This window comes from Gigantopelta aegis, chromosome 13 (genome assembly GCF_016097555.1).
Source record: "Gigantopelta aegis isolate Gae_Host chromosome 13, Gae_host_genome, whole genome shotgun sequence".
Classification (NCBI taxonomy): Eukaryota; Metazoa; Mollusca; class Gastropoda; order Neomphalida; family Peltospiridae; genus Gigantopelta; species Gigantopelta aegis.
The window spans coordinates 41,063,825-41,090,014 of NC_054711.1; the positions used below are offsets into that span (position 1 = coordinate 41,063,825).

Consider the following 26,190-nt stretch of genomic DNA (forward strand, 5'->3'; position numbering starts at 1 on the left):
ACCTCTGGCTTATAAAGTTAATTTTAGCAGCGGTTCAACCATCCGCCATGCCAGCCAGTGTTTCCGTGATGAAAGTGCATCTATCGGCCGACGTCAAAATAAAAGAAATGAGGATGAATGTCATTTTTTATGTACATGCCCACAATTCACCATTATACGGAACTCATTTTTAAATTCAGTGTGGCTCCGCCTCCATTGACAACCGCATCAGATTGGATACAGCGAGAAAGGTCGGCAGGTCAGTGGCCACGCGCCAAAATGCTCATGCTGCACGTGGTACTTTGTGGGCTGGGCTTTATTAAACTAGACCTACGTCAAATTTCATACGAAGGGTAGAACCATCACAGAAATCTGTTAAATCGGCGACTAATATCTATGTTATAAAATCAATAAATTACGTTTGGTATCGAATTCGAAATAAAAATATTTTAAATAGGGCCTAGGCTACATACCTTCATCACGGCCTTTATAATCTATCCAGGGATACTTCTTACGGTAGGCATCTGAAAATGTTGTCCGATGTTTGCTGACTGTGGGGTCTTCTGACGAAGGTCGTTTAGTTCCGGTATTAGGGCGGGACCTTGAAGCGTTATCGTTGGTACATGTAGGCCTACGGATAAATCCGAAAGCGGACAAAATCTTTCTTCCCTGCCATGATTAAATATTATGTCGGTATAAACGATCAGGACGCAATGTGCTAGCCTGTGCAGGATTTTATAGGGAGTGGTCGTGACGTCATATCGCGGTAAACTGCATGCTGACGAAACAAACCAGGGATCGTATAGGCCTTGGAGTAATTACAGGAGGGTGCACGACGCTAATCGCAGTACAAACAATACACTACGAGCATTCAGACATGAAGCCCGAGCTTTCTTCAGTAGGTCCTTTGGTTTCTTCAATAGGTCCTTTGATGTCTAACTTCATGCACTAAATTTTCTAACGTTATTTAGGGTGTAACCCTACTGTGTTTTCCGATTTGCTGACGTATATCGGTGGTTTTACTGTCGCAAATTTAGTTTTATTGGCGACGCATTAGCAAATCGGAAAACACAGTAGGGTTATCCATATTCTAATTAAACTGTTTGCTGGTTGATTTTAAATAGGAAATTGTCACATTTGTAGTAAGAATAAGCCTATAAACGTCACCAGCTGGTGACGTCATTAGGTAGCCCATTAACAGACGATGGGTGGTCGGACAGTTGGCGGCTCGAACATAGATGTGTAATTTGACATATTTAATCTGCTCTCATGATTAGATAACGACTAATAAAGAATAATATGTTCATTTCTGACATAAAAACTTCTCAGTATTTAACGACTTCTGTACGTAATATGAACGCTACAGAAATTGTCTTTATGACGTCATTACAAAACGACCCTGTTCCTCACTTAACCTATGATGTATTTCTGCCAGAAAATTTGCGATCGGTATATCGGTGATTTTACCACCTGAAATTTTTAGCAGGGATCCAATCAGATTTGTTCTTACAAATGTGTTGAATTAGAATATTATTATTATATATTCCAAGTCCAAGTACAGGCTAAATATAGCGATAGGTGAATAGAACTGACGGAAGTTTTTTTCGTCATAGCGGATTGATTTTCGACTTGGTGGCATTTTTTATCAGCTTGGCGGACCCTTCTGCGAAAATCTTCAGCTTGGCGGCGCAAATTCTCAGCTTGGCGGGTGTACAAGCTGTTTATTGGGGTTGGAGAACACTGCAATGGGTAGGTGTAAACCACTTGCACCGACCAGTGATCCATAACTGGTTCAACAAAGGCCATGGTTTGTGCTATCCTACCTGTGAGAAGCGCAAATAAAAGATCCCTTGCTGCTAATCAGAAGGAGTAGCCCATGTAGTGGCGACAGTGGGTTTCCCCTCAAAATCTGTGTGGTCCTTGGCCATATGTCTGACGCCATATAACCGTAAATAAAATGTGTTGAGTGCATCATTAAATAAAACATTTCTTTCTTTCTTTCCAATAGCTGATGATTAATAAATCAATGTGACCTAGTGGTGTCATTAAACAAAACAAAATTTATAACTGGCCTTTTTACTTGATCCTGTGAGTGTCCAGTTTAGAGGGCAAGCATCACTTTTTATTTACCGGCCTCGGTGGCGTCGTGGTTAGGCCATCGGTCTACAGGCTGGTAGATACTGGGTTCGGATCCCAGTCGAGGCATGGGATTTTTAATCCAGATACCGACTCCAAACCCTGAGTGAGTGCTCGCAAGGCTCAATGGGTAGGTGTAAACCACTTGCACCAACCAGTGATCCATAACTGGTTCAACAAAGGCCATGGTTTGTGCTATCCTGCCTGTGGGAAGCGCAAATAAAAGATCCCTTGCTGCTAATCGGAAAGAGTAGCCCATGTAGTGGCGACAACGGGTTTCCTCTCAAAATCTGTGTGGTCTGTAACCATATGTATGATGCCATATAACCATAAATAAAATGTGTTGAGTGCGTCGTTAAATAAAACATTTCTTTCTTTTTGTCTTTCACTTTTTATCAACAAGTTGTTCATTATTTTGGAAAGTAGTGAGCTATGTGTACACACAAAAGAGACCTGGGGCCTAATTCACTAAACTCTCACAACTTTGCGATCTCGCAATGCAATGCTAAAAGACTTGCAAATAGGATGTTTTGTTGTCCAGCAGAGCCTAAGAAAGCTTTGTGAATTAGGCCCTGGATGTAAATACCCATTTAGGGCCTACATGAATAAAATGTACATTACTTTATGTCACAGTAACCAGGATATAAATTAAATGACATTCTGATCTATTTTTATATCTGTACACTGTAGGTGTAACCTGGGGTGTACAAATATGAAAAGGTAAACGTCTTTTACTTTTTCTAAATTAAAACATACCTAACATTTAGCTTTATCATATGAATTATTTGATGCATCATTTAACTGATGTATTTTAACTGAGCCATATTTCTTTATCATATGAATTGGTGTATTTCTTTATCATAGGAATTAACTGATGTATTTCTTTATCATATGAATTGATGTATTTTGTAGAAATTCTGTTAAATATTAAATGTCTTGTTGATAAAACAAAACAATGTTTTCAAATGGTTTTTAGACTTTATTTTTGATTACAAGTAATTTAAATGATGCAAAATAATAACTTTTGTTCATGTATATCTGGTTCAATATTGACCCATGTTTAATAGTAGCATGACCAGTGTTTGTCCATTTTGTAATTGGTTTATTACGGTCAAAACAGTGTGTTAATTGACCCATGTTTGTTGATCAGAATGTGTTTTCCCATTTTATTATTCAAATATACTGATCCCTATAGTTTGCCCCATTGGACTATTTCTCATTCTGGCCAGTTTACTGGAATCTGGTGTAACAAAGGCCATGGCATGTACTATCCTGTCTGTGGGATGCTGAATAAAAAAGATACCTTGCTGCTAATTGGAGAGAATTAGCCCCTGGAGTAGCAGCAGTGGGTTTCTTCTCTCAATATGTGTGTGGTCCTTAAGGGGCGTTCTCTTGATGCGATTAGTCATATCGATTTGTCGCATGCGATCGAATCGTACCGTGAGAACACCTAAATCGGAACGACTTTAGTCTTATATGACTAATCATGCCTGAATCGTACTGATTAGAACATGTTCTATTTCTCACGACAAATCGTAAGCTCACAGCCAATCAAATCACATTAAAGTACAACAGTTTAGTTTTTTTACTTCCGTGTTTTTTCACTTGCTTATAAACATGTCAAAATGTATGGATTTCATGGGTTAATAAAACCTGTTGCTGTCGAGATGTGGTCAATAACTGTTTTGTTACATAATGCCATCAGTAAACGGTCTACATTCATGTTTTCTTCATTTCAGTGGAAATTTGTAGGCACTTAACATTTCCCGCAAAATATTTTAAAACTTGACGAGCTTTCTTTGACGACATCAAATCTTGTGACGTAATGTCTTCCCACACACACGATTCGAGTCACTACAACAAATCACACGCGACAAGTCGGTGCAACTAATTGCACCAGGAGAACGCTTTAACCACATAGGTGATGTCATATGACTAGTTAAACTTTGTTGACTGTGTCATTAAATAAAGTGATTCGTTCTGATTCCCCTTCACAAAAAAAAAAAAAAAAAAAAAAAAAATCAGCTCTTTTTCCATCTCTAATTAGCTTCGTTTCTTGCCAGATTTATTTTGATATGTATTTGAAATTAAGGCCAAATTATGAAATTAGCTTCCTGTTTTTACCCATTTGAAATGACTTTTTTAAATGTTTACCAGCAATGTGGTTAGGTCATCGGTTAACAGGCTGGTAGGTACTGGGTTCGGATCCCAGTCGAGGCATGGGATTTTTAATCCAGATACCGGCTCAGTGGGTAGGTGTAAACCACTTGCACCAACCAGTGATCCATAACTGGTTCAACAAAGGCCATGGTTTGTGCTATCCTGCCTGTGGGAAGCGCAAATAAAAGATCCCTTGCTGCTAATCGGAAAGAGTAGCCCATGAAGTGGCGATAGCGGATTTCCTCTCAAAATCTGTGTGGTCCTTAACCATATGTCTGATGCCATATAACCGTAAATAAAATGTGTTGAATGTGTCGTTAAATAAAACATTTCTTTCTTTTTTTTCAATGTTTTGTGAAATGCATTTGATAAATTTGTCTCAGTTCATATTTAGCCAGGAAATGCTTTAAAACAGGGTTTTTACAGAAGTATTAATGTAATAACCTTACTGCACCTTTTATATCTATTGTAATAATTTATTGTCACATGTCACATGTACAACAATGTATATACATTTCAATAGCAAAATGATAATGTCAGGATATTTGGATTCTAGTGAACATGAAAGTGAAGAAGTGGTTAAATCTACTTTAACTTTCACTGTTGCTCCTAAAAGATTTTGATAAAATATTCATGGAAAAAACAATCAAGAGACTGAGTCCACTGAAGGTTCAATTGTACGACGCAAGCACCTTAGGTGAGCACTCTACCCACTGAGCTAGGAAATAGGAAATGGTTTATTTAACGACGCACTCAGCACATTTTATTTACGGTTATATGGCGTCGGACATATGGTTAAGGACCACACAGATATAGAGAGAGGAAACCTGCTGTTGCCATTTCATGGGCTACTCTTTTCGATTAGTAGCAAGGGATCTTTTATATGCATCATCCCACAGGCAGGATAACACATACTACGGCCTTTGATATACCAGCCGTGGTGCGCTGGCTGGAGCGAGAAATAGCCCAATGAGCCCACCGACAGGGATCGATCCCAGCCACTGAGCTAGATGCCATCCTTTTTGTGTACAATTACGATACATATTGTTTAAGGTAATTAAATTTATCTTGCAACCACTGTTTCTATTGGCAGAATATGATGACAGATAAAGCAAAGTCATATACGTATAGTAGCAGGCAATGACTGTTGATGTCACTCATGTGACATCACACGCATAGCCTACATTACAAAATCGCTCATTTGACCTCTAGGTCATCGTACAATGTGGCTGAAATAACAGAAATAATATCTTTTCCCTTTAATTTTTATGGTGTGCAGAATAAAGATAATAACTAGTTAATGACGTCGAATATCTGCTTTTTTCAGTTCAGACCGAATGAGAAATTCCACTTGACAGAACGTTGCAAAATTATCCATTCTCACCATCACAGGATAAAGCAGATATTATTATTAACTACATGTACATGTAGTTATTCTCTATTTAAATGTGGCCATCTTTGTTTTTTTGTTTTTCAGGATGCAGACTTCCCCCACAAAGAAAGGTCTGGTGTACATGTGGCAGGGTTACTCCGGGGACGTCACTCTGCAGTCATTCCCAGCATTCCTTACCCGCCAGATCAGAAGAGTAGCACTAGGGGGAGAGCACTCTCTGTTTCTGACCTCTGACCAGGAGGTGTTTAGCTGTGGAGGGAACACTTATGGGCAGCTGGGTCTGGGAAGTGTGAATTCCGAGGAAATTGCAGATCCACAGCTCATAGCTTGCTTGTCAGGTATTTCTTATTAGTCTTCTACCAGTCCAAGCTGAGGGGACTATGGGTTTCATCTCCTTCCATCTGTCTGTCTGTCTGTCTGTTTCTGTCTCTCTGTCTGTTTGTCTGTCTGTCTGTTTCTGTCTCTCTGTCTGTTTGTCTGTCTGTCTGTTTCTGTCTCTCTGTCTGTTTGTCTGTCTCTATCTCTCTGCCTGTCTGTCTCTCTGTCTGTTTCTGTCTGTCTCTATCTCTCTGTCTGTCTGTTTGTCTGTCTGTCTCTATCTCTCTGTCTGTTTCTGTCTCTGTCTGTTTGTCTGTCTGTCTCTATCTCTCTGTCTGTCTGTCTGTTTCTGTCTCTCTGTCTGTTTGTCTGTCTGTCTGTGTCTGTCTGTCTGTCTCTATCTCTCTGTCTGTTTGTCTGTCTGTCTCTTTCTCTCTGTCTGTCTGTCTGTTTCTGTCTCTCTGTCTGTGTGTCTGTCTGTCTGTCTCTATCTCTCTATCTGTCTGTCTCTTTCTGTCTCTCTGTCTGTCTGTGTCTGTCTGTCTGTCTGTCTGTCTGCCTGCCTGCCTCTCTGTCTGCCTGCCTCTCTGTCTGTCTGTCTGCCTGCCTCTCTGTCTGTCTGTCTGTCTCTATCTCTCTGTCTGTCTGTTTCTGTCTCCCTGTCTGTTTGTCTGTCTGTCTGTCTGCCTGCCTCTCTGTCTGTCTGTGTCTGTCTGTCTGCCTGCCTCTATGTCTGTTTGTCTGTCTGTCTGTCTGTCTGTCTGTCTGTCTGTCTCTATCTCTCTATCTGTCTGTCTGTCTGTCTCTGTCTCTGTCTCTGTCTGTCTGTCTATACATCTGTCCCACATATAGGTTTCCATACTTATAGGATATTAAACAAGCTTCCCCAACCTAGAGATGACTTTCTTGTTGGTTTGAATACTGTATACCAAGTGTGTATTTTAACAAACATTCTGAGAGTACTGCTAAAGCAATACAGGGGGTAACAAATGTTTCATATCTTCTAAATTCAAGGGCCATAACTCTGTCAAAAGTGAGTAAATTGCCATGAAAGTTAAAACTTGATCTGTAACAGTATATGATAAGCTATATACAAAATGTCATGTCAATATCTCAAGGCCTTCTGACAAAAAAGTCTGGTAAATTAATTTTCATATCTCCTAAGTTCAAGGGCCATAACTCTGTCAACAATGGGTAAATCGCCATGAAAGTACATTGTAAAGCTATACACAAAAGTCAGCTCAATATCTCAAGGCATTCTGAAAAAATATTTATTACCCATATGTTTAAAAATATTTATTACCCATATGTTTAAAAATATTTTGGTACATATCAGTTTGAAAGTAATACATCCCACTAGAAGGGCAAGTGGGATATAACACTTCGTGACATCATCGATTGGCGCATTACAACCGTACAGGAATGTCAACCAAACGAGTTGAGTGATATAAAAACCGGCCTCGGTGGCGTAGTGGTTAAGCCATCGGACTACAGGCTGGTAGGTACAGGTTCGCAGCCCGGTACCGGCTCCAACCCAGAGCAAGTTCTTAAGGGCTCAATGGGTAGGTGTAAGGCCACTACACCCTCTTCTCTCTCACTAACTACTAACCAACTAACAATTAACCTACTATCCTGGACAGACAGCCCAGATAGCTGAGGTGTGTGCCCAGGACAGCGTGCTTGAACCTTATTTGGATATAAGCACGAAAATAAGTTGAAATGAAATGAGTGATATAAATTAAGATTGATTATGGGTAATAAATAGGATATTAAACTCGTTACCATTTCGTATCATGTTTGTGACTTGTGAATTTTTTTTCATATTATGTATTTTAATATCTGTTTACTTCAGACAAGGGTGTGGTTGATGTTGCATGTGGGAAGCACCACAGTGGAGCAGTGTGTGACAACGGCGACGTTTACTGCTGGGGCGACTCCAGCCACGGACAGTGTGGTGTCGATACTCTCACTCCAGTTACCTCCCCTTCACAGGTGGAGATCTTCACGAAGGGCGACGTCTGCCAACACGGAGTTCTCCTGCCCAACATCAAGGTCTCTATAAAGAAGCTGGCCTGCGGTGCCGAGCAAACGATCGCGCTATCCACTGACGGAGAAATCTGGGTGTGGGGCAGCGGGATTCAGCTCGGTCTAGGGGAGACCACCTCTGCACTCACGGCACAGAAGGTGTCGAGTATTGCTGGGAGGACCGTCCTGGACGTCTGCTGTGGGGAGGCGTTCAGCATGGCGTTGGTGGAGAAGCTGGACCCAGGTCATTCAGCACATGTGAGACCGCTACAGAAAGCCACGGTTACCAAAGTCCAAAAACACTTTCCGACTCAGTGTGCGGCATGTAAGAGGGAGATTTATACATACACGGAGACGAACGACACGTGCATTATCGAAGAAGTCCACGAATGCCGCACGAGTGTGGATGGAAATGTTCACAGTATGGAGTCGAGCTGCGGAAGCAATAGTGTTGATTCCAGCCTCAATCTGGCAGAAAAGACTGACGGTGACGGTGATGGTGATGGAAGTAAAAATGATATATCTTTGAGTGAAGAGAGTGGACATGCTCAATCCCAGGTGAGTGATGCCAAACAGACGTTGTCAGTGTCTGAGTGTTTATCATCTGTAGATGAAGATTCACAACATCCGTGTAGTAGTCAACATGATGGAGTCCCATCAAGTTTGTCAGAAGATAAAAATCATGCAGCAGAAGGTAGTCGGACTCCAGAAAATAAAAGTCAGATGTCAGAAGATAAGAGTCATACTGCTGAAAAGGTAACTAATGACACTCAAACAGGGTCACCAGGGTCGCCAGGGTCATCAGGGTTGCCAGGGTCGCAAAGGTCAAAAGATGATTCTAGAAAAAGTGACATTGATAATGTAACTGATCAGACAGCCATCTTGGATCCACTAGGCATCACACATGTTGGTGGTGACTCTGATGCTGTTAAGTCTTGTGATGCCAGTCAGGCTGAGGAGTTTGCAGATTCAAAGGATAAAAAGAATGACCCATACGACTCTGGTGCTGTTACGACTTGTGTTCCTGGTCAAAATGAGGAGACGGAGGACTCCAAGGAGAGACGAGATAACCCGTCGGTCAATACAACTCCAGACAGAGCAGATAAACAGGACTGCAAGGATGTTTCAGAAGACTCTAGCAGACAAGAAGAGATAACTCAGCATCCGACTGATAAAACGGAACTCTCAAGGGATAAACAAGACAAACAGGATGTGCTAGAAGACCCTGCCAGTGAGAGAGACACGGTGACAACACAAGGTTGTGAATTAGCACCAGAGGTCGCCATACCAGATGATGGGGGAGGTGCTTGTGGAGGACGATCTTCTGGTATAGGTTACTTTATGGTTTCTTTTTCTTTTCTTTTCTTTTCTTTACCTTTGCCTTTGCCTTTGCCTTTGCCTTCGCCTTCGCCTTCGCCTTCGCCTTCGCCTTCGCCTTGCCTTGCCTTGCCTTGCCTTGCCCTGCCTTGCCCTGCCCTGCCCTGCCCTGCCCTGCCCTTCCCTTCCCTTCCCTTCCCTTGCCTTGCCCTGCCCTGCCCTGCCCTGCCCTGCCCTGCCCTGCCCTGCCCTGGCCTGGCCTCTCCCCCCCCTTCCCCCCCCCTTTTTTGTGTGTATCTTTTTAAGTTGTTTCATCATACATTTTGTGGATTAGTCTCATTGGATGTATGGGTTTGCATCCTACTGCTGCTGCCATGTAATGTTAGTAGTGGGAGTCTTTGTTGCCTTGTATTATGTTTTAGTAGCTGGAGCTACATGTTTAAAGATTACAGACAAATAAAACTATTAAACAGCCATGTTGTCCGTTCTGGTAAAATCCCCAAACCCCCTCCCCCCATTTCAATGTCTGCCAACAGCTTAAATATTATACACACCCTACCTTTTTGCGTTATCTTTTCTTTTCTTTTTTTTTCCCCCAGAAGCACAGTTAACCAAGGATATTGGTTCTGGAGATCAAGCCCAGACAAAAGAACAGCATGTTTGTAGGCCGCCTGATAGCAACAAGGAACTAAGGGTTAAGACTGCAAGTAAAACTGAACCAGATTCCCAGGAAGTGACGGTTAAGTCTGAAACAAAGCCGGATGAGCCAGATGAAATTATCTGGAGACGAATGGTTTCACTGGAGGCAGAAGCAGAGTCTCGCAATAGAGAACTTGAAAATGCTCAGGTTGAGTGTTTGTTGTCTCCCCTTACATGTTATTGAAACTCAATCTCAAAATTGTAGTGGAAGCATGATGACAGCACACATTCTCTCTCTCTCTCTCTCTCTCTCTCTCTCTCTCTCTCTCTCTCTCTCTCTCTCTCTCTCTCTCTCTCTCTCTCTCTCTCTCTCTCTCTCTCTCTCTCTGTCTGTTTCTGTGTGTCTGCCTGTCTCTTTTTCTCTGTCTGTCTGTCTCTCTCATTCTCTCTGTCTCTCTCTCTCTCTCTCCCCTCTCTCTCTGTCTCTCTCTCTCTGTCTGTTTCTGTGTGTCTGCCTGTCTCTTTTTCTCTGTCTGTCTGTCTCTCTCATTCTCTCTGTCTCTCTCTCCCTCTGTCTTATTTTGTAAATCACGTTACAGCGCTTACATGGAAGTAAAAGTGGGAATTGGGAATACACAGTATACAGTAAAATAGATTAAAACCATGGATGCGCTCATTTATTATTTAGCCTTCAGTAATGACCTGTTTTCTCAGATATCAAAGGTTGTGGTATGTATTATACTATCTTATAATTACTTGTTCCTTCATATCAATGCCAGTCTTATAATTACTTGTTCTCTTAGATATCAAAAGTTGTGGTATGTGCTGTCCTGTCTTATAGTTAACTGTTCTCAGATATCGAAGGCCATGGTATGTGTTGTTCAGTTTTATAAGTACTTGTTCTCTTAGAAATCAAAAGTTGTGGTATGTGCTGTCCTGTCTTATAGTTTATTGTTCTCTCAGATATCAAAGGCCATGGTATGTATTGTCCAGTTTTATAAGTACTTGTTCTCTTAGATATCAAATGTGGTATTTGCTGTCCTGTCTTACAGTTAATTCTCAGATATCAGTCATGGTATGTGCTGTCCTGTCTTATAATTACTTGTTCTCTCAGATTCCAGAAGGTGAAAGGTCAGAAACAGAGACCAACGCCCCCCTTCAGGGTTTCCTCCCTTATTCCTCCTCTATGCTTCAGAGCATGAAGTCGATGACCACCCACACGCTGACCAACATCCAGATGTCAATGACGTACGTCGCCAAGCAGCTGACGGACACCGACTCTGCCCCCTCCACCATCGACACGCCCCTAAGACACACCCCCAGTGGGAGTTCTCCGTCGACCAGTATGAGCACCAGTCTTGATTCACTGCCGGAGGGAATGCAAGATTCCACTTTCACCGAGGCAAGAGCTGTCAAGGGAGGCAACTCTGGCAGTGCAAGTCCGGTCAAGGAGCGTTCTCCGGTGAAGGAGCCGTCGCCCGATGAAAGCCGGGTCAGTAAGAAGTCGGCGTCATTGCGGACAGTGTGGGCCAGGCAGGATCAGCTCGATAAAAAGCAATCTGTTTCAGGCATAGTTTTCTCTTCTTCTTTTTTCACTTTTATTATTTCTAAATTTTATTTTATGATGTTAAATTTTACTTTCAAGTTTTATTTCAGTTACTGAAGTTTGTCTTTACAAGTTGTCGTCAAATCAGTCATTATAACAGATATAAAACACCTTTCTGGATTATTCCACTTTAATGATATTTATAAATTAAACATGATAATTTTTTACGTCCATGCAAGTATAGAAATGTTTTATTTAAAGACGCACTCAACACATTTTATTTATAGTTATATGGCGTCGGACATATGATTAAGGACCACAAAGATATAGAGAGGAAACCCGCTGTTGCCACTTAATGGGCTACTCTTTTCGATTAGCAGCAAGGGATCTTTTATATACACCATCCCACAGACAGGATAGCACATACCACGGCCTTTGATTCAAATACCAGTTGTGGTACACTGGCTGGAGAGAGAAATAGCCCAATGGGCCCACCGATGGGGATCGATCCCAGATGGACCACGCATCTAGCGAAAGCTTTACCACTGGGCTACATCCCGTCCTTCATGCATGTATAAATGATAGAACTGCTTAACACACTTATATTCTGTGTTTTACACTTGCATGAACTTGCATGAAAGTCAAAACTTAACATGTTAAATGTTTAGAATTCCAAGTGTTTGAAACAATGAGTTGTAAGATAAATGCTATCTAATCGATTTCAATTGTGCTATTTTTAATTGGATAATATGGCACTGATGACCTGGTCATCACCTAGAAGCAGCCAGTCGTATATCTTAATTGTTATCTCACATATGTCTGTTATCAGTATGTGTTATCAGAAATAACGAAGTATATTTTCACCAATATGAAAATGTTATTATTGCAGATGATGACGATAAAAAATCTTCTGGAAAGTCTGACAGAGGTTACAAGGTTGTCACGGATACGGAAGTCTGGGTGTGGGGTCAGAACAAGAAGGGGCAGCTTGGAGTTGGTGACTCCATCGACAGGTAGACTGCATGGCTTACACTACTTTAAATGTACATTACGGAAGTCTGGGTGTGGGGGCAGAACAAGAAGGGGCAGGTTAGAGTTGGTGACTCCATCGACAGACTGCATGGCTTACACTACTTTAAATGTACATTACGGAAGTCTGGGTGTGGGGGCAGGACAAGAAGGGGCAGGTTAGAGTTGGTGACTCCATCGACAGGTAGACTGCATGGTTTACACTACTTTAAATGTACATTACGGAAGTCTGGGTGTGGGGGCAGAACAAGAAGGGGCAGCTTGGAGTTGGCTTACACTACTTTAAATGTACATGGTGCAGGATATAGCCCAGTGGTAAAATGCTTGCCTGAAGCATGGTTGGTCTGGGATCAGTTCCCGTTGATGGGCCCATTGGGCTATTTCTCGTTCCAGCCAGTGCATTACGACTGGTATATAACATACTAGTACATGCTAGCACAGTGAAACCAGCATTTAACTCAGGATTCTGATCACTGAAAGTGTCGGACACAGCCCAGTGATAAAACGCCCGCCCGATACGCGGTCAGTCTGGGATTGATCCCCATCAGGGGGCCCATTGGGCTGTTTCTCGTTCTAGCCAGTGCATTACGACTGGTTTATAACATACCAGTACATGCTAGCACAGTGAAACCAGCATTTAACTCAGGATTCTGATCACTGAAAGTGTCGGACGCAGCCCAGTGATAAAACGCCCGCCCGATACGCGGTCAGTCTGGGATCGATCCCTATCAGGGGGCCCATTGGGCTGTTTCTCGTTCCAGCCAGTGCATTACGACTGGTATATAACATACTAGCACAGTGAAACCAGCATTTAACTCAGGACGTAGCCCAGTTGTAAAATGCCCACCTGATATGCGGTTGATCTAGTATTGATCCCTGTCAGTGGGCCAGTGCACCACGACTGGTATATCAACGGCCGTGGTATGTGCTATCCTGTCTGTGGAATAATGTGTATAAAAAAGCCCTTGCCAGGGTTTCTGCCAGAGAGTAAAAGAGGTATAGCGCCATACCCAAATCTTTGTGCAGCTTTTTTTTTTAAAGTTAACCTTTTGACAAAATTAATTACTCTTATCATTACTGTATGATTTTCCTAACCCAAACCCTGAACTTAACCCATTTTCTTTCTGGGGGAGGCCCACCATACCCCCTACTGACTGTGGTTGCATTCAATTCCATAGCACCATACAAAATTTCTTTCTGGCAGAAACACTGCTGGCTATTAATGGAAAATGTACTGAGTTTCCTCTCTAAGACTATGTCAGAATTACGAATGTACCAAATGTTTGACATCAAATAGCCGATCATTTGTAAATCAATGTGCTCTAGTGGTTTCGTTAAACAAACCAAACTTTAAATGCATGTTCCACTTTCTCCAGAAAGTATACTAATGTCTTAAAATACATGTTTCTCTGTGTTTCAGAAATTATACTCTGTTCTTTTTTAAATATCTGTTAGCTTGAAATCACAAAGTCACAAAATCAGCATTTTTCTGGTTATTTCATATCACCATATACATCGATACATTTTATTAATATTTAGCATCATGCGTTTCTTTTGTATATTTTATGTTGCAAACAATTTATTTAAGATTTGTGTCAGAAACGTACACTTGAGAACAAACTCAAAACCTAGCATCTTTACATCAGTTCCATCGTCTAAAATGTAGGCAGAGTTGCACTTACCATTTTCCGCCATAATCTATTATGAATTTTCTTCGATTTCAGGTCTAAGCCGACCTGTCTCAAGATGTTCATGAGCCGCAGCGTCATCAAGTTGGTAGCCGGAGCGTCTCACTCCCTCGCACTCACGGCTGTTGGTCAGGTACTGAGAAATGTCACATGACTGAACAGTGAAGTATTTGTGTTTATTACCCATATGGTTAAAAATATCTGGGTACATGTCAAAGTGTTATGTCCCACTAGAACGGAACACTTTGACATCACACGATGACGTCATCGATTGGTGCACTACAACCGTAGAGAAACGTTACCCAAATTAGATCAGTGATATGTATTAAAATCTATTATGGGTAATAAATAGGATATTAAACTTGCTACCATTTCATATCCTTTTTATATCACTCGTGAAATGATTTTCATTGACACTCGCTGAAGCGTGTCACAACTGAAAATTATTTCTCTCTGGACATAAACGTGATACTGAATGGAAGCTAGTTTAATATCCTATAAGTCTGTGTCAGGTATTGGTGTGCAACTCTAAAAGAAGCCTTGCTGCTGTTTGTTATATATGGGACAGAGCTACCCCATGAAAGAAGCCTTGCTGCTGTTTGTTATATATGGGACAGAGCTACCTCATGAAAGAAGCCTTGCTGCTGTTTGTTATATATGGGACAGAGCTACCCCATGAAAGAAGCCTTGCTGCTGTTTGTTATATATGGGACAGAGCTACCCCATGAAAGAAGCCTTGCTGCTGTTTGTTATATATGGGACAGAGCTACCCCATGAAAGAAGCCTTGCTTCTGTTTGTTATATATGGGACAGAGCTACCCCATGAAAGAAGCCTTGCTGCTGTTTGTTATATATGCGACAGAGCTACCCCATGAAAGAAAGCCATGTCAGAAATTCATATCCTACATGGCGTATCACGCGCTTGCATTTAACATGACGTCATTGGTAATATATGACGTCATATTAATGTGAGATGGTGCTGTGAGGTCATGCGACACTGTTTTCAATTAATATTTTGTTATTAAAACCTTCATTATAAAAGCTGTCTTGTTAATTTGTAGTGTTAAATTATATGTAACATATGAAACAGATGCGGAAAAAATATAATAGTGTAGTTTATTTATGACAAAATGGTAAAATAAAGAAGTTACTTTTTCACCCATCTTTGTTTGTTCATGTAAAATAATGGTTTATTTATCGAATGGATTGGAGAAAAAGACTTGTCCCAGGTTGAAATTTCCACCACCTCGGGTGTAATTTTTCTATTCCGCATGACCGCATATGTTGGGAGTCTTTAATGTTGAAGCTAGTGTTGCGAATCGGTTGGGAATTTCATCATTAGTCATTGATTGTAATCGGCTTGTACCAACCGATTATACAGTTGGTTAGAATTATGCAAACTTAAGACAATTTTATTTATTAGAACCATGTTGTATTCACAGGGATAGACTCTACCCATCACTAATTTGATCTATTCATTATTTAGGGTTTTTTGTATGCTTGGCAACCAATCCAAATCCATGATATAATCTGCAGAACAGTAATTACAGTTAACAGTGTCACTGACAGTTGGTTATGTATTTGTCTATTTCATTTCAACTTTATCTGCAGGAGCAGTAATTACAGTTAACAGTGTCACTGACAGTTGGTTATGTATTTGTCTATTTCATTTCAACTTTATCTGCACGAACAGTAATTACTGTTAACAGTGTCACTGACAGTTGGTTATGTATTTGTCTATTTCATTTCAACTTTATCTGCAGGAGCAGTAATTACTGTTAACAGTGTCACTGACAGTTGGTTATGTATTTGTCTATTTCATTTCAACTTTATCTGCAGGAGCAGTAATTACAGTTAACAGTGTCACTGACAGTTGGTTATGTATTTGTCTATTTCATTTCAACTTTATCTGCAGGAGCAGTAATTACAGTTAACAATGTCACTGACAGTTGGTTATGTATTTGTGTAATCGATCATCATATTGGTATATGTAGAAGTGCATCACGACTGGTACATCAAAGGCCGTGGTATGTGCTGTCCTGTATGTGACAAAGTGCATATAAAAGATCCCTTGCTGCTAATAGAAAAATGTAGTGGGTTTCCCCTGATGACTTATGTGTCAGAATTACCAAATGTTTGACATCCATTAGCCGATGATTAATTAATCAGTGTGCTCTAGTGGTGTCGTTAAACAAAACAGACAAAGTAGTGTTTGATTTTACTGATCAAAAATGGCTTTAATAGTGAAGGGGTGGGACGTAGCCCAGTGGTACAGCGTTCGCTCGATGCACAGTCTGTGTGGGATCAATCCCCGTCGGTGATCCCATTAGGCTATTTCTCGTTTCAGCCAGTGCACCACGACTGGTATATCAAAGGCTGTGATATGTACTACCCTGTCTGTGGGATTGTGCATATAAAAGATCCCTTGCTGCTAATCGAAAAGAGTAGCCTATGGCGACAGCGGGTTTCCTCTCTCAATATCTGTGTGGTCCTTAACCATATGTCTGATACCATATAACTGTAAATAAAATGTGTTGAGTGTGTCGTTAAATAAAACATTTCTTTCTTTTTAATAATGAAAATATGTTGTGTTTAAAAACTATGGTCTGTCGCTTTAACAGGACTGTGTGAATTTGTTGTTTTGTTTCAGGTGTACTCATGGGGTAACAACTCCTACGGTCAACTCGGGCACACCGATAGGGCTCTCTCGCCCATCAGAATAAAGGTGGGTGAATGTTAAGATTAATGTTATACTGGAAGGGATTAAGGATAAATTTATTCTAAGTGGGATTAAGTATAAATTTATGCTGGGTGAGATTATGTTTAGATTTATACTGGGTGGGATTAGATAATATATACATTTATACTGGCTGGAATTGGGTATACATTTATACTGTGTAGGATTAAGTATAAATTTATACTGGGTGACATTAAGTATAAATTTATACTGGGTGACATTAAGTATAAATTTATTCTGGATGAGATTAAGTATACATTTATACTGGGTGACATTTATGGGATTAAATATAGATTTATGCAATGTGGGCTTAAGTATAAATTTATACTGTGGGATTTAGTATAGGTTTATACTGCATGGTAGTTAGTATATAGATTTATACTGCATGGTAGTTAGTATATAGATTTATACTGCATTGTAGTTAGTATATAGATTTATACTGCATGGTAATTAGTATATGGATTTATACTGCATGGTAGTTAGTATATAGATTTATACTGCATGGTAGTTAGTATATATATTTATACTGCATGGTAGTTAGTATATGGATTTATACTGCATGGTAGTTAGTATATGGATTTATACTGCATGGTAGTTAGTATATGGATTTATACTGCATGGTAGTTAGTATATGGATTTATACTGCATGGTAGTTAGTATATGGATTTATACTGCATGGTAGTTAGTATATGGATTTATACTGCATGGTAGTTAGTATATAAATTTATACTGCATGGTAGTTAGTATATAGATTTATACTGCATGGTAGTTAGTATATAGATTTATACTGGGTGAAATTAAGTATAGATTTTCATTGTATAATTAGGTTTTTGAACAAGTGGTTTTAGTAGAAAATAACTTAACTATATCTAAGTAATTTTTATTAAATGTTTTATTTAAATTTGAGTTGTCTCCCGTGTTTTTACTTCATGATTTGAAGGGTATAAACTATTTAGACATGTTTTTTTTAATAATTGGTGGGAGCTCTAGAAAGGAAAAGTTATATCTAAATAATTGTGTCATCTTTATTTCATCTTGAATTGTCTTCCTCATTTCCAGTTCAAGAAAGGCCGTTTTTGATTGAGTAGTTGCTTCAGAAAACGGAACTTAATATATCTAATAATTTTATGATCATTATTTCATATAGAGTTGTCTGCCTTGTTTTCAGTTCATGAAGGGCTGTCATATCTGGGACGTCGCCGCGGGCAACACACAGTCTCTGTTCCTGGCAGACAGTGGCAGCATGAAGCCTCACATCTTCTTCTGTGGAAAGCAGCCGTCGTGAGTTCCTTATTGTCTCCCCTTATTGTCTCCCTTTATTGTCTCCCCTTTACAGAGCAAATCAGTTTTGTTTTGTTTTGTTTACTGACACCACTAGAGCAAATTGATTTATTTATCATCAGCTGTTGGATGTCAAACATTTGGTAATTTTGACATATAGTCTTAGAGAGGAAACCTGCTACATTTTTGCATTAGTAGCAAAGGATCTTTTATATGCACCATCCTACAGACAGGATAGTACATACCATGGTCTTTGATATACCAGTCTTATAGTCTTAGAGAAGAAACCCACAACTTTTTTCCATTTTCAGCAAAGGATTTTTTATATGCACCATCCCACAGACAGAATAGCAGATACCATGGTCTTTGATATACCAGTCTTGGTGGACTGGTTATAATGAGAAGTAGTCCAATGGACCCACCGAAGGGGATCGATCCTAGACTGACCGTGCATCAGTTGAGCACCTTACCACTGGGCTATGTCCCACCGGCTTACACAGAGTAAAATGACGAGATGTAATTACTTTTCCAGCAGTGACAATGATAATAGTATAAAATTTTGCATCTAGCTGTATTTCTCTCAAACTATTAAGCCTGAGGTTAATGAAACTTGTTTTGTAGTTGTGTCTGTAGATATTTATCATAATGCATGTATGAAAAAGTTTTTTTTTTTTTTTTTTAAACATGTATTAAGATGAAATAAATTATTTAATTTTTTCGTACATACGAAATTATTGCGATTAAAAAAGGCTGTAGGTCAGTTGGAAATGTATTACAACAACAGAATTCTCAGGACCGTGTCTTGAATGAAAGCTTTGTTTTCTTTTCAGTAAAGATGTGTACACCACGGTGATGAAAAGTACAGTGCCCATACAGCTGGCCCACCTGAAAAAGGTAATGTAACATTCTCAGCAACGTGACGTAACATTCTCAACAAGGTCACGTTACATTCTCAACAAGGTGACGTGACATTCTTAACAAGGTCACGTTACATTCTCAGCAAGGTCACGTAGCATTCTCAACCAAGTAACATAACATTCCCAACAAGTTCACGTTACATTCTCAGCAAGGTCACGTAGCATTCTCAACAAAGTAACATAACATTCCCAACAAGATAATGTAACATTCTCAGCAAGGTCACATAACATTCTCAACAAGGTCACGTAACATTCTCAATAAGGTAACGTAACATTCTCAGCAAGGTCACGTAACATTCTCAACAAAGTAACGTAACATTCTCAACAAAGTAACATAACATTCCCAACAAGGTAACGTAGCATTCTCAGCAAGGTCACGTAACATTCTCAACAAGGTCACGTAACATTCTCAACAACAAGTCCACAAAGAATCATGCTTTTGACAATCTAGAGTGATCCACATTTGTTTTGTATTTTTTACAACTTGTAAAATTTGTGATTTTCCATGTCCTATGATCATGGGTGTTATCCAGCCACAGTTTGAATTATTTTTTCAGTGACACTTTTCACCTCTCGGGCATTAAACTTTTATTGGAAACTCTTTTTTGGGTTCCATGCTCTGTGATTTATGTGAACATGGTAATGGTAGTTTGTTTTACTTTCTGGTTTACTGTCTGTTCTGTGATCTTCGGTACCTATGGAAATGTTATGTAATCGTAGTAATGTTACTGGAAAATGATAATTTCTATGAAATGTGGTGGGATGTAGCCCATTGGTAAAGCACTTGTCTGGTCATTGGGCTATTTCTCATCTAGGATTGATCCCTGTCGGTGGGCCCATTGAGTTATTTCTCGTTCCAGCCAGTGCACCATGACTGGTATATCAAAGGCCGTGGTATGTGTGATCCTATGAGATGGTGCATATAAAAGATCCCTTGCTACCAATGGAAAAATGTAGCTAGTTTCCTCTCTGATACTATATGTCAAAATTAACAAATGTTTGACATTCAATACTCGATGATTAACAGATCAATGTGCTCTAGTGGTGTCGTTAAACAAAACAAACTCTATTCTCAGGTTGGCTGGCTGAGACAGGTGTCGGCAGGGGGAAATAACTGCGCCTGTTTGCTCGACGACACGACCAACATGGTGAAGGTTCTTTACGAGTTTGCTTCCTCAGAACGATTCTTCTTCCACAGCCTCGACAAGATTGAAATCTTTTTCCTCAAACCACTGATGAAATCAAGTGAGATATTGTGACTATTAAAGGGACATTTCTGAGTTTGCTGCATTGTAAGATGTTTCCGACTAATAAAATATTTCTACGATTAAACTTGCATATTAAATATATTTTCTTGTTTAGAATATCAGTGTCTATATATTCAATGTGTTTCTGGTCATCTTAATATTTGTAAGAAGCCCAAACTGGATTTTGTCTTGAAATAATTTTGTACAAATTAAACTTGATACATTCAAAGCATCTTCTGAATTTCTGACATGTATTAAGTGCCAATCAAGATCCTGCTCACCCGATGAGGTGAGGAGGATGTATTACTGATACAAGATGCACCAACTTTCAAAATATCCTGGATATCGACATGGACTGCTGGCAAGCCTTGGTATATAATTGAGGTAGTAGATGGTATCTTGTGTACATATGCAAGCTAAGAACATACCATTAGTAATGTAAATGTCTTTAAAAACCTGTGTAAAATGCCTATAATCATGAGAATCGGACCACATTTTCCTATAAAACTCCTATATTTGACCTCAAAATTCCTATAAAACTCCTATATTTGACCTCAAAATTCCAATAAAATTCCTATATTTGACCTCAAAATTCCTATAAAACTCCTATATTTGACCTCAAAATTCCTATAAAACTCCTATATTTGACCTCAAAATTCCTATAAAACTCCTATACTTTGGTATGCAAATTCATATATTTCCAATATTTTAATATGTACAAATGGATGGGAGGTCTGTGTCTGTGTTAGGAATGTATTTGAAAATTTTTAATCTAAAATGTTTCTGATAGCACTTTATTAATAAAGATTTGACTGTATTCGGTTTGGTATCAATAAATTCAGTTTATTTTAATCAGAGTATCACAGACATTCAAATAAGTCGAGAACGGTCATTCAAGTTACTACGCAGTTACGACATGCCAAGAAAGTCGAGAATAATACTCCATTTCCCACAATATTGTTTGGGCTGCATTCTCAAGCAATCAAGACTCTTGGGATTCTCAGAGCCAGACCTAACACCCACCCAGCATTTTTTTGTCCGTATTCCATTGAAAGGGAATATGCATTTAAAATCCCTGGACATGTGGTAACTGCCTAGTAACTTGACCCTGGACGCGTGGTAACTGCGTAGTAACTTGACCCTGGACGCGTGGTAACTGCGTAGTAACTTGACCCTGGACGCGTAGTAACTTGACCCTGGACGCGTGGTAACTGCGTAGTAACTTGACCCTGGATGCATAGTAACTTGACCCTGGACGAGTGGTAACTGCGTAGTAACTTGACCCTGGACGCGTGGTAACTGCGTAGTAACTTGACCCTGGACGCGTGGTAACTGCGTAGTAACTTGACCCTGGACACGTGGTAACTGCGTAGTAACTTGACCTGAGCTGAGGGCTCATAGGTCAATAAAACTTGGATGTTCATCACCGGTTGATAGTAGGCGAGACGGTTAATTGCGTGTTTAATTCTTGTGTTTGTTGCAGGTTTCTTCTCGTCGCTGGATGTCTATCCGTTCAAATCGTCAGTCTACGAGCTGGTCATGGCCAACATTAACCTGACGCACCACGTGAGTTTAATAGAGGATATTTCATGTTTTTTGTCAAATATGATTTATATTTCATCTCTTGAAGATTGCAATCATATCTCACGAGTCGCGATTGCGTGACGAGCAAACTTCACTCGATAAGATATAAATCATATTTGACAAAAAACATAAAATATAACTTTTGGCAGTTTAAAATACCAGCAAGAAAATAGTTCCGGTTTTCTTACAATGAAGATAACACTTTCTACAGTGATGATAGCACATTTTAGAGTGAAATTTTAACTCTAAAATGTATTATCATCACTGAGTGACTGATAACACTTTCATTTCACTGATATTTTAAGATATTTCACTAAATGTTATATAATAATATGTCTTACTCCTGTCAGAATATTCGTATCCAGTGTTCATACAACCTAGGGTGGGACGTAGCCCAGTGGTAAAGCGCTTGCTTGATGCACGGTCGGTTAGGGATCAATCGGCTACCGACGTGTTACTGGAAAGGATCGTTTCTGTGAAATATGGTAGGTGGTACGTAGCCCAGTGGTAAAGTGCTCGCTTGATGCACGGTCGGTTTGGGATGGATATCCATCGGTGGGCCTGGGTTATTTTTCGTTCCAGCCAGTGCGACTCGACTGATATATCAAAGGCCATGGTATGTGCTGTCCTGTCTGTTGGATGGTGCATATGAAAGATCCCATGCTATTAATGGAAAAATGTAGCGGGTTTCCTCTCTAAGACTGTCTGAATTCCCAAATGTTTTGACATCCAATAGCTGATGATTAATAATCTGTGTGCTCTAGTGGTGTTGTTAAACAAAACAAACTTGAAGTTACTTGGCTTATTTTTCCTGTCTGTGGGATGGTGCATATGAAAGATCCCTTGCTATTAATGGAAAAATGTAGCGGGTTTCCTCTCTAAGACTGTCCGAATTCCCAAATGTTTTGACATCCACTAGTTGATGATTAATAATCAGTGTGCTCTAGTGGTGTTGTTAAACAAAACAAACTTGAAGTTACGAGGCTTGTTTTTCTTAAACACGGGTGTTAAGCATTGTAAATTTATATAGTGACATGCATGTAACACAGAAACAGGCTTTGTAAATTCAGCTCTGTTTGCACAATAATTAAATTTCCGTTACGTTCATTACAACATAACGTCATCCCATTGGTCCAAACGTAGCAATGTGAGTTTGTTCATTTCTCGATGAACGTAAAAATTACGTCGTCAAGGAACGTCATACCTGATGACGTCATTTTATATGGGCAAGTTGTCTTATTGAGCATTATTGGTTTATGGACCAAAAATAATTTAAAATAAAGTATGAAGTTTTAGTGTTATTATTAGCCTGTATGATTCAAATTTAATTAAAAGTATTGTCTGTTATTTCTTTTACGTTTATCTGGGTATGGAAAAAAAAAACCCATCCGCAAACTTATACGAGAACTGCTGAATTTAAAAGAAATAACAGACAATCCTTAAATGATGAAATAATCATCAGCTATTGGATGTCAGACATTTGGTAATTCTGACCCGTAGTCTTGATGGGGCGAGACATAGCCCAGTGGTAAGACGCTTGCTTGAAGTGCGGTCAGTCTAGGATCGATCCCCATTGGTGGGCCTATTGGGCTATTTCTCACTCTAGCCAGTGCACCAAGACTGGTATATCAAAGGCTGTGGTATGTGCTATCCAGTCTGTGGGATGGTGTATATAAAAGATCCCTTGACATGATAAAAGATGACCATGTGTTTGACATCCAATAGCCGATGATTAATAAATCAATGTGCTCTAGTGGTGTCGTTAAACAAAACAAACTTTTAAAGAAACTTGTTTAGTCTTGAGGGGAAATCTACATTTTTTCATTAGCAGCAAGGTTTTTTTCATATACACCTTCACAGAGACAGGACAGCACATACCAAGTGAGTTTTCCCGTCATATTTTTGTAGTTATATACGGTGCTCATACTGACCTATTTGTAGAATGCTGGACTCTTGTACCAAAAACCGTAGCCATGTTATGACATTACTGACGTTACATCACATTACATCTTTCAGGCATTGTGATGCTAATAGTAATGGCAAATTAAATTTCAGTTACAATACTAAGTGTTTTCCTTACTTCTTTCTGTCAGTATATTTGAAGATAAAATTCAGGGCAGTCTGAATATATACCAGGTTTCAATTTTTAAATAAACATGAATGTATTTGTTCTAAGTTTGTGGGGGAAGGTCCTAACATAGGCTTATGCCTAGCAACCAGTCCCTACCACCTGTAAAAGTTTCTCATTCCAGCCAATGCACCACGACTGGTATATCAAATGCCGTGGTATGTACTACCCTGTCTGGGATGGTACATATAAAAAAATCTCTTGCTGCTAATTGAAAAGAGTAGTCCATGAAGTGGCGACAATGGGTTTCTTCTCACAGTATCTGTGTGGTCCTTAACCATATGTCTGATGTCATATAACCGTAAATAAAATGTGTTGAGTGTGTCATTAAATAAAATATTTCCTTCCTTCTTCCATGTAAAAGACGGAATAGACATAGTTTAAAACAAAATGCTTTGTTTCTTACAGGTGTGTAAATCACTGACGGAGCTGTCGTTTGCAATCCGTGACGGTTGTGATATTTGCGAGGTCAGCCAGTTCTACAACTACAGCCACAACGTAACCATCTTCCGCAAATACTCGCAGTGTCTTGCCGACTTCGTCGCCATTGGCGGGTTTCAGTACGTCACCAAGGTTGGAACGTAAGTCTTTTATTTTCGAAGATTACTGTCAACGTCGTCACTGTGGGTGGATTTATAACAATGTTTTTTAATTCTTCGGAAATTTATTGATGTATAACCGTTACAAAGTGTATCAAGTCTAAGTGGTTTGAAAAAGCAATTTAAATTTATACTAATTTTGTTTACTGTAATATTGGTCCCTGTTGTTAGGCCCATTGGGCTATTTCTCGTTCAAGCCAGTGCACCACGACTGGTATATCAAGAGATGTGGTATGTACTGTCCTGTCTATGAGATGGTGCATATAAAAGATTCCATTGCTACTAATGGGAAAAAATGTAGCGGGTTTCCTCGCTAAGACTGTCTGACAAAATTACCAAATGTTTGACATCCAATAGCCAATGATTAATAAATCAGTGTGCTCTAGTGGTGTCGTTAACAAAACAAACTTTTGTAATATTGGTTGATTTACAAGAATTCACTGTCAGTGCATGTACATGTACATGTATGTTGGTATGTATGGAGATATAACAGTCACAGTATAGTGCTGGCATCGAAGAATCAAATTTCCTTTGATGGACCTGTTTTCTGATTGAGTTTTTTCCCATCTCTTCTTGTGATCCATGTTTGGTATATCAAAGGCTGTGGTATGTGCTGTCCTGTCTAGGATGGTGAATTAAAAAAAAAATCCCTTGCTGCTAATATATGTACATGTAGGAGGTGATTGTCTCTTGTGGCACACACCTGTCATTTCCCATCAGCCTTCAGCTACGGGCGGAGTCTGACCACTTCGGAGAGTGTTCATCAGTTACTTCTAGCATTGTTAAGAGGCACTTGTAACCACCTACTATGTTCCGCTACTACCGGCGGTCGTTAGTGATGTGGGTCAGACAAGCTTTATTAGCCATACCTGTCATTTGGCTATCCATGCCACACACCTGTCATTTCCCATCAGCCTTCAGCTACCGGCGGAGTCTAACCACTTCGGAGTGTGTTCATCAGTTACTTCTAGCATTGTTAAGAGGCACTTGTAACCACCTACTATGTTCCGCTACTACCGGCGGTCATTAGTGATGTGGGTCAGACAAGCTTTATTAGCCATACCTGTCATTTGGCTATCCATGCCACACACCTGTCATTTCCCATCAGCTTTCAGCTACCGGCGGAGTCTAACCACTTCGGAGTGTGTTCATCAGTTACTTCTAGCATTGTTAAGAGGCACTTGTAACCACCTACTATGTTCCGCTACTACCGGCGGTCGTTAGTGATGTGGGTCAGACAAGCTTTATTAGCCATACCTGTCATTTGGCTATCCATGCCACACACCTGTCATTTCCCATCAGCTTTCAGCTGTGGGCTTAGTCTGACCACTTTGGAGAGTGTTCAGTAGTTACTTCTGGCATTGTAAAGTAAAGCTAGAGCACATTGATTTTTTATCTTATCATCGGCTATTGGACGTCAAACATATGGTCATTCTGACACTGTTTTTAGAGGAAACCCGCTGTCGC

General features: G+C 39.8%; 1 protein-coding gene across 2 annotated transcripts in view; it reads left to right on the forward strand.

Annotated features, from left to right (window-relative positions):
* LOC121387724 (alsin-like) overlaps positions 1–26,190 on the forward strand; it is a 130,176-nt gene that overhangs the window by 49,098 nt on the left and 54,888 nt on the right. For both annotated transcript variants that reach the window (XM_041518917.1, XM_041518918.1), the window contains exons 2-13: positions 5,753–6,006; positions 7,839–9,338; positions 9,928–10,175; positions 11,082–11,535; positions 12,403–12,526; positions 14,267–14,363; positions 16,881–16,955; positions 18,136–18,248; positions 19,079–19,142; positions 20,242–20,410; positions 21,896–21,978; positions 24,533–24,705. In XM_041518917.1, the coding sequence (XP_041374851.1) occupies positions 5,753–6,006; positions 7,839–9,338; positions 9,928–10,175; positions 11,082–11,535; positions 12,403–12,526; positions 14,267–14,363; positions 16,881–16,955; positions 18,136–18,248; positions 19,079–19,142; positions 20,242–20,410; positions 21,896–21,978; positions 24,533–24,705 (3,354 nt within the window). The remainder of the gene's footprint in view (positions 1–5,752; positions 6,007–7,838; positions 9,339–9,927; positions 10,176–11,081; positions 11,536–12,402; positions 12,527–14,266; positions 14,364–16,880; positions 16,956–18,135; positions 18,249–19,078; positions 19,143–20,241; positions 20,411–21,895; positions 21,979–24,532; positions 24,706–26,190) is intronic.